The sequence below is a fragment of the Salminus brasiliensis genome, chromosome 22 (assembly GCF_030463535.1).
Source record: "Salminus brasiliensis chromosome 22, fSalBra1.hap2, whole genome shotgun sequence".
Lineage (NCBI taxonomy): Eukaryota > Metazoa > Chordata > Actinopteri > Characiformes > Bryconidae > Salminus > Salminus brasiliensis.
This window is the reverse complement of record NC_132899.1, coordinates 32,332,420-32,341,672: the sequence shown is the minus strand read 5'-3', so window position 1 is coordinate 32,341,672 and position 9,253 is coordinate 32,332,420. Positions and strand designations below refer to the sequence as shown.

At 47.1% G+C, this 9,253-nt stretch overlaps 1 protein-coding gene across 1 annotated transcript in view; it reads left to right on the top strand.

Annotated features, from left to right (window-relative positions):
* The window catches only part of smarcd2 (SWI/SNF related BAF chromatin remodeling complex subunit D2), a 10,333-nt gene extending 1,080 nt beyond the window's left edge, over nucleotides 1-9,253 (top strand). The window contains 12 exon segments of the mRNA XM_072666668.1: nucleotides 1-74; nucleotides 1,560-1,602; nucleotides 1,681-1,803; nucleotides 2,707-2,826; nucleotides 3,809-3,904; nucleotides 4,810-4,911; nucleotides 5,253-5,414; nucleotides 5,945-6,042; nucleotides 6,135-6,270; nucleotides 6,493-6,615; nucleotides 6,931-7,032; nucleotides 7,162-9,253. The exon segment at nucleotides 1-74 is cut by the window's left edge and continues 108 nt beyond it. Coding sequence (XP_072522769.1) covers nucleotides 1-74; nucleotides 1,560-1,602; nucleotides 1,681-1,803; nucleotides 2,707-2,826; nucleotides 3,809-3,904; nucleotides 4,810-4,911; nucleotides 5,253-5,414; nucleotides 5,945-6,042; nucleotides 6,135-6,270; nucleotides 6,493-6,615; nucleotides 6,931-7,032; nucleotides 7,162-7,215 — 1,233 coding nt within the window. The 3' untranslated portion in view covers nucleotides 7,216-9,253.

Below are 9,253 nucleotides of genomic sequence, written 5' to 3'. Positions count from 1 at the left end.
CAGGCGGCGCTGGACCCGGTCCGCAAGAGACTTCTCCATCAGCAGGCAGGCGGGCTGGTGGGACACCGGAGAGGGTAAGTGCCGAGCGGGAGGTGGGAGGTGCGGTCAGGGGTTTATTCCAGGTCACCGGGTTGTGGGTTCGATACCCGGGCTCGGCAAGCTGCCACCGTAAGACTCTTCAGCAGGGCTCTTCACCCTTTCTGCCCCCAGGGCGCAACAGCGACAGCTGCCCACCGCTTCGGGCACACACTTTGTGTGTTTTGATCACTCACTGGTGTGTGTGTGTGTGTGTGTGAGTGTGTGTGTGTGTGTGTGTGTGTGTGTGTGTTCACTGCACGGATGGCTCAAAAGTTGGGGTGTAACCGGACGTTAGGGTTCAAATCTCACAAACCTGAAGTAACCCACCCTAAATCCGGAGAGTGAGGGGTGAGTGCGGTTGACACAGTGGGGGCTAGAAGACCCACTTGCTCAGATCAGCTGTGGGGGGCAATGGCAGGTCCTCAACCTGCCTTGTGTTTTGTATCAGCCCTGTAACAAAAATGTTACTCTCTGTTTAACTTATTATTACTCAACCCACTACAGGCCGTATCAGCGACCTCATGGGGGCGCTAGACAACACTAGGAGGTAGTAAATGCATAGAAACCTTATGCCTTAAGCATTTGGTGACGTACCGAACGTCCAGTGGTGTCCAGACCGTGACTGCAGTCTACCGTTACACGCCTAGTATGAAAAGTCTCATAGTGTAAGTTTGGGTTCAGGTTTCCCAGATCTCCCAGATCTCCCGTAACCGACCACACAAACTGACCCACGCAAACCAGTCCAGCAGCAGGAAGGGTCCCCCCACATTCAGGGCCCGTCTCAGAGATTGAGCTTCTAGCATGTGCTAATTGACAGTGGCTCGTCCTGCAGCGCAGAAAGGCCTTTTTGTCCCCTTCCTAAGAAGGCGTTGGTGTGCAACAAAGGAAGCTTAACTCTGAAACGATCTCATGATCTTAACTGCTGGAATACGCCGGAAGGGAGACGCGTCGTCAGCGCTGTTGCCATCTGTCCCAAAAAATAAACAAGCCCAGGATGAATATGGATCTTAGAGTCGTAGTCTTGTCGTAGACAAAAGTAGTCGGCCTGTTATTGGGTAAATTCCTGCTGAAGGGATTTCGCTTGAACTTGCTGGAGGTTTGGCCCTTGAGGCTCCAACAAATCAGCTCAATTTAGAAACATAAAAACAAGCAAATTTGAACGTTTTTAATTTAATTTAATGATACAGGCTCAGCGTTCAGTGAATTGTATAGTTACTACTGTGTAACTAAAGTGAGCCATGTCATTATTACTGTGGGGAATTGAAGTGTGGGCACTTTGGGGATTAAAAGCATGCATTTAAATGTTAATTATAATGATAAAATTAATGAATTATTATGATTATAATTAAAATGAGTGATGCAGTTTTGTTTTATTGGGTTTAGGACTTGTAAAACTTTCAGAATGATCAGCAGTTCACTTCCAGGTCACAGGTTTGCATGGGTAGAACAAGTCCTTCAGATTGTCCTCTTTACCGTTTTAGGGTTAAAAGACGCAAGATGGCCGACAAAGTCCTTCCGCAGAGGGTGAGTTGGTCGTCTCGCAAGAATCAATGTTTGTTAGTTTGTTTGCGCAGTTCTTTCTGATACCGCTTTGTCTTGCAGATTCGGGACCTGGTCCCAGAGTCCCAGGCCTATATGGACCTCCTAGCCTTCGAGAGGAAGCTGGATCAGACCATCGCTCGCAAGCGCATGGAGATCCAAGAGGCCATCAAGAAGCCCATCACGGTAAAGCCCCCTTTCGCGTGCCGTGTAGAGAACCGAGAGCGAGTGGTCAGGCTGGACCTGAGCAGTGAACGTGGCTGCGGACGTTGGTTATGTTAGTGAAGACCAGCGGAACCATTGACCGTGCACGGCGAGGGCTGGTCTGGTTTTGAACTTGTATGCCTGCGTCAGATTTTCAGATGAAACCTTCAGTTTCAAATCCAGTAGCAAGTTAGCAGCATGTCAGGCTAAGCTAACCTGAGGCTGATTGGCGTCTGGCTAGGGTGAGTGCAAATGACGCAGAGGACCCAACCCGCCATTGCCATATGCCTGACGATCCAGGAGACTTAAGGCATCAGAATTGACCCAATCATTAAACACGGATATAAATGAACCCAATTTGTGCTTATTGGTATTACTAAAATGAATAACCGTGCTGGACCTCGGACCCTTCGTTCTTGGTTGTCCTTATATTATATAGAAGAAGAGCTGGATTACTCTCTGCTAGTTGTTGACCGGTCGAAGGCATGCTGGTTAGATAGAGGGAGTCCCGCTGTTTGCTATGATATGTGTCTGGTGACTGTAGGTCACTCTGATCCTGGATATGAAGCCTAGAATACCGGCGGTGGTTAGTATCGGGGCCGATATCCGATCCTGGTATCAGATCGGTGCATCCCTAATCAAAAGGCATCGTTCATACGTCACTAAGTCTGCGTTGAGTTGACTTGACCTTCTTCTTACATCTGACCCTGAATGATTTTACTGTCACCCCTAAGACAACCCTCTGTGTTTTATAGGCAAGAATAGGTCATACAGCTTCAGAAGCCGTCAGTGATAGAAGTTGGCGTCAGCAGCTTTTTGTTTGGACCGTATACACACTGCATTGCAGGGAGTTGATGGACTGGTTTGGGTCTGTGTTTTCTCCAGCAAAAGCGCAAGCTGAGGATCTACATCTCCAACACCTGCACACCTGGCAAGCCAGAGGGAGAGGAGGCTGAGAAAGTGGCATCGTGGGAGCTGAGAGTGGAGGGCAAACTGCTGGACGATGTAGGTAGCACGTACACGTGTGTGTTTGTGTGTGTTTGTGTGTGTGTGTGTGGCAGTTCTAGGATGGCAGAGTGAGGGCAGGAGCACTCAGCTCAGTGGAATTTGTCTGCAGATGCCCGTTGGAGAACCATTGAAGAATCATTTAATGAGGTCAGAATGTAGTATGGTCACCTCATCCCCAGCTCATCCCAAAAGTACTGGATGGAGCTCCACCATCCATCATTCCAGAGAACACAGTTCTTCCACAGCTCAATGCTGCTGGGGGGGGCTTTATACCCCTCTATAAGTTTTTGTGGCCGGACCAGTGTGAACATAACAGGGGAGTGTAGCTTCATTCTCTGCTCAATCGATAGATTAACTGTTACTCGGATTGCCAGGAGTCCGGCATGATGCTTCGTAACGAACTCTCCTCTGTTATGTTCTCCGATCTGGAAAAGCACAGCTCCCAGCGTCGACCCGATGTCCAGCAGCAGCAGCTCCTGCTTGTTTCTGAGGCTCACGTCCTCACTGAACTCTCTCAAACCAGATGTGTTTGCCAGCTCTTCCTACGATTCCCTGCGAGCCGTGGCGTAATTTTCAGAGGGGTGGGGAATGGGGGAGGCCTGAAAAAGGGAACCGAGAAACTTGAGGGAACTGCTCGAAGACCCAAGGTCCTCACAGGCATGGTCCAGCAGAGAGACGGACTGAGCTGCAGCTGCTTGAGAAGAGGAAATGCTCTTTTTCTTCTGCCTCAGTGGTTGAGCAGTGTGTGGGACAGGAGGAGTGGCACTGGGAATAGGGAAAGAGAGAGAGAGAGAAAGGGTTGCACAAGTGGTGGGAGGGCTATGTGTTTTGGATTGTGTGTGTGTGTAATCCCAAAAGCACAGATGTGGTCAGGCCTAAACAATGCAGCATCGATCAACAGCGTAGGAACCTAACAACAATTAACATGTGTCTCTCTCCCTCTCTTTGCCTTTCCTTTCTTCTGTTCAACTGTCACCAGCCTGGGAAACAGAAGAGAAAGTTTTCATCCTTCTTCAAGAGCTTGGTCATCGAACTGGATAAGGAACTGTATGGTCCAGACAATCATCTGGTAGAGGTAAAGACTGCTCACATTAGACCCCGCAGTCCATATCAGAGCATTTAGACACGCGGTCAGTATTAAGATATACACTCTCCACAGTCTTTGACGTTCAGTACTGTCCCCAGACTGCATCTTATACAGTTATATGCCAGTGTTTAGGCACCCTTGGGCAAATGAGACATTTAAGGCTGTGTTTATGCTCCAATGCTAAGACGGTTCCCTTGGTCCGGGCCAAGCTAGAAAATCAGACCCTGTTCTGGTTGTAGTCGCGGTTCGCTTTGCGCTCACACCGACCCATTTGCAGTCGAGGCAGAAGGGACGTTGTATAGCGGGGATGTCTGGCTGTAGATTATTACGCTCAGTCACTAAGCCTGTCACAATAATTACGCTACAACGTGTGGACATAATCGCAATAAGTTTCGCTGACCTTGATCTCGTCCATACGGATGAACATGACCAATATTCTAGCTAATGACCAGTGCACGTATGCTACACACTTTTTTAAAGGGGCTGCCGCTATGATCCGAGGATCGCTGGTTTTTAAATTTGCGCTAATTAACATCACACTTCCAAAGTCTGAATATTCGTAATTATGAAACGGTCACTGCTCTTTAAAATGATGTAATTGCATTATGCCATTATGCCGATCTATTATAGTAATAAATGGTCTTTAAATGACAGTAGTGTTGTTTATCGCAGTTTCTGGGGGAAAAAAATAGTTACGACGGGCCTAGTCCGAGCTTTCCGGGATGTTTGCGAGGGTGGGTTGTGTAACTGTTTGTGGGATGAGATTATGTGGTTGTTTTTATGTAACACTGGGTTTATAGTTTATGCTGGGACGTGCTTGTTTACGACGTGTCATGACAGGCCGTGGTTTAGTATTTGTGTGTGGTGTGTAATTGTGTTTCTTTGACCTTCAGTGGCACAGGATGCCTACCACTCAGGAGACGGATGGCTTTCAGGTGAAGAGACCTGGAGACGTCAGCGTGAAATGCACCCTCCTCCTCATGCTGGACCACCAGGTAACAAACACGCACATACACGCACACCCTGCAGATGTATAACTATATGGACAAAAGTATTGGGACACCTCCACACTATTCCACCTACAGCAGCTTTTCTGACGTCCCGTTCTAAACCCATAGGCTTTATTAATCTAGAGCTGGTCCTCCTTTGCTGTAAGCTCTACCAGCAGCAGCAACTAGGGGCTGCTGCTGATTTTATACACCTGTCGCTGAATACGACTGAATCAGACACCTGAATTCAATGATTAAGAGATGTGTCCCAATACTTTAGTCCATATAGCGGACATACATATTGAAAGGGCAGTCCATTCATCCATGTTTCCCCGTGTTTTTCCCAGCCTCCGCAGTACAAGCTGGACCCGCGGCTGGCCCGGCTCCTGGGCGTCCACACCCAGACCAGAGCCAGCATCATGCAGGCTCTCTGGCTTTACATCAAAAACAACAAGCTACAGGACAGCCACGAAAAGGAATACATCAACTGCAACCGCTACTTCAGACAGGTACGGCCAGATGCCCTGACACTAGGATTTGCTCTTAGCTCAGAGGAGGTGAACCCTTTCTTGCTTCCTAGCTACATAGCATCACGTCCGTCTGCTTGTGAGATGTACAAGCCAGGTTCGAGAGGCACAACCCAGGAATAGCCGAAAAGCCAGACATTTGTCCTAACTTTTGTCTATTTTCTCATAGCTCCAGTGCAAACATGTCATGGCTAATTGGTCACATTCTGCTTGCTTGCTTTTTGCTGTGGTTGCGTGTGCCATGTTCCCAGGCTTTGCACAATCTGCAGCTGATTGCTTAGCTACAATTCATTCTGACTTTCAAAACAAACAGTGCAGAGACCCCATAATTCACTTGCATTTAAAACTCTGTACGAGGAGGAGAAGAAGTAAAAAGGCTCTAGTGGAGTTGCTCAGCAGCTGGGGTAGCGGTACCTCCTGTCTGTGTGTCTATATAATAATAATAATAAAAATAATAATAATATTACCATAATGGTCTCTCGTGAGTGTGTATTGGTCTTCTTGTTCTTCAGATCTTCACCTGCCCCAGAATGAGGTTCTCCGAGATCCCCATGAAGCTGGCTGGGCTCCTACAGCACCCTGACCCCATTGTCATCAATCATATCATCAGGTGGGTGTGTTTGTAGTGCAGGTTGGTGTCTTTGATGAGCCCTGTTGAGTTCCCGGCACTCATTATGTCACTGGTCTGTTGGGTATGAGCAGCGTGGACCCCAACGACCAGAAAAAGACGGCCTGCTTCGATATCGACGTGGAAGTGGACGACCCACTGAAGAGCCAGATGACCAGCTTCCTCTCCTCTACTACTAACCAGCAGGAGATTGCTGCCTTGGAAATGAAGGTGTGTGTGAGTGCTTTTGAGAAATCGAGAGCGTTGACCCTATTGGTTTATGCATTTCTTGTCAAATGCATAAACGCATGATGTCACTCATAAGGTGTTTAGACCTGTACCTTTGAGCCTCGAGAGGCACTGACCTAGCATTCGACAAGTGTGTTTTTACTGGGTCTCGTTACTGTATGATTGTGTGACCTTGCTCTTGCTGTTTTTGCTGCTTCTCATCAGATCCATGAAACCATCGAGTCCATAAACCAGCTGAAGACCCAAAGGGATTTCATGCTGAGCTTCAGCAACAACCCCCAGGACTTCATCCAGGACTGGCTCAAGTCTCAAAGCAGAGACCTCAAGGTACCTCCCTAGAAACTTGTCAGAATGACAGCGAGGCTGAAATATTTGCCCTAAGTGGTTAAATGTGCCTCCAAAAAAAAAAAAAAAAAAAAAACGCTTACAGGCGAGGAGACTATCGCTGGTTTCCATTAAAAGCTCATTCTGGCTGCTGACGGGTCCAATCCCATCGCGCGGGGCGAGAGGCATTACAGGACACCCTTATGGGAGTGAGAGTGAGAGAGAGAGGGGGAAAGAGGAAGGGGGAGGACGGGGGAGGACTTGGCTCGTTCGCTCTGCTTGACCCTTGTGTGTCTGCTTTGTGTTTGTTTGACTCAGCTGATGACGGACACTGCCGGGAACCCTGAGGAGGAGAGGAGGAGCGAGTTCTACCAGGCTCCATGGGTCCAGGAGGCTGTGGGCCGTTACGTATTCTCCAAGGTATGCGATGTGCCGACAGTGAAACCGGCTTGGAAACCAAGACTGTCCACTGATCATCACGGCCATGTTACATGTAGACCACGTCGACTCCACTTGTGTGTAAAGCTTCGCTGCGTTTGTGCCCCACAGGTCCAGCAGAGAAGGCAGGAGCTGGAGCAGGTACTGGGCATTCGCCTCACCTAAGCCGAACCTCCGAGCGCACATCTAGGATCGGTCTCTGCATCCTAACCGGTCCTAACCAGCAGGATGAGGGAAGAGGGATGGAGGGAATCTCAAAATCACAGCTAGATCCCGCAGGCTTCTCCTGGGCCCTTGAGAAAGAGGTCCGGCTGTACGGTGCAACAAGCCCTATTTGAAATGCTGTGACTGCTCAACTGGAAAAATATTATCTTCAGCGTATCGTTTAACAGATTGCCGTTACACTCATATGTGCCCTTAATTTTTTATATTTTTTGATGGACGTTTTTTTGCTATATCTCTTCATTTAGATCATAAGTGCTTTATGAAGCATTTGCCTTTGAAATTTCTCAAGTTTGCCTTGTTTTTTGGTAAGAGCTTCTGACCGTAGCAGCTCTGCAAAAGCCACAGCTGCCTCTTTTTTTCTATTAGTATGTTTTGCCTGCAAGGAAGACGGTGTTTAATCAGGGCAGAAGCTTAGAAAAGTAGTTTAGAGAGTTTTACATAGATCGTAGTCTTTTTTTCTGTGGATGCAGGAAACCATCTCTGTCGGACTCTCAGGAAAATGATGCTGATCTGCGTTCAAGAGCCATTGTTCGGTCCACTCAAGCCCAACGGAGACGCCGGCTGTTTTGCTTCAGTCGCCTCGAGCTTACCCCGCCCCCTCGCCCCCTTCCCCTCAGTCAGTGTTTACAGACTGTTTTTTTGTGTCGTTAGGGTGTTTTACTGTGACCGTGCCAGACATCGCTGCGAGCGGGCCGAGAGCAGCGTACGTGTTGTGGAACTGTGGGCAGAGGATTCGAATGTCGGATGATTGAGGCCGAGATGCCGCAACATAGCAAGCAGTTCCGATTCCTCCTCTCTGATTCAAGGAACAGTTTGGCAGATGAGCTCATTTCTGCAGTTTTCCCTGTATTCTCCAAATGTAGTCCATCAGCCAGACGTGCTGGCTTCCTTGCGTTTCCTCGCTGAAGCACAAAAAGGCACTAATGGCGCTAACAAAGGATGGAAGCATGTAAACAAAGACGAGTCGGTTGCTATTACTGATTTTAATGACACTGTAGGCCATCATCAGAAACCACACGAGCACGTCTATTAGCAATGATCATGCTGAATTATTTTGCTCATTATTGTAGTCAGAAAGACTGTTAACCCAGTTGACCCAGAGCAAAACCTAAAAGGGTTTGGAAGTGGATGGGATCGAGACATTTGGAGAAAGGTTTGATTTGATGTGTAATTTTTTTGTTGTTGTTGTTTCTTTAAACTGGTCTGAACTTGCAAGTTAAAGCCATATCTTTAAGTCTCCTCACAGGTAACAGTATAACTAGGGCTGGGCGATATGCTAAAATACTATATGACAATATTATTTCAAGACATTTAACATAAACAGATTCTTAAAAACTCTACAATTCAGACACTGGTGCTCTTTGTCTAATTACACTGTGAGTAATGAAACCTGCAGTGGGTCAGTGTTTATTAGTCCTCTGAATGCTTAGACGAGCATACTGTGCATCACGACGACGACATTCATCACAATACAATAAAAAAATATATATATGCTGATCCTGGTCAGCCCTACTTGTCCCTACGAGTGTAAGTCTGCTCAGTGCTTAGTTGATCTTGTGCTTTTCTACATTCCGAACAGCAGTTAAGCCGCCGCTGTAGTTTTATTGATTGGTAAAGAGATTTGACTCTTCAGGGTTGTTTTTTTTGGGGGGGTTTTGGTGACGCTCGCACATTTGGTCATTGTGAGGAATTTGTTTTGTGAGGATTTTTAAAATCCCGACCTGTGAGATTATTACTGTTATTATATATGCATTTTCGTACTGCTAGTATTGAGACGCTTGGCGAAGGGCGCTTGGTGAATTTCAACATGTTCTTGTACTTTTTATAACCGAGTTTTTTGTTTTGTTTTTTTTTGTAAGAAAATGAAAATAAATGCATGTTCTATTTTGTAGTTTTTATACCAATCAAATGCTTACTTTTGATACTTTTGTACGGGGCTGTTCTGGTTTTTGTACAATAAAAATTGTCCGCCCACACA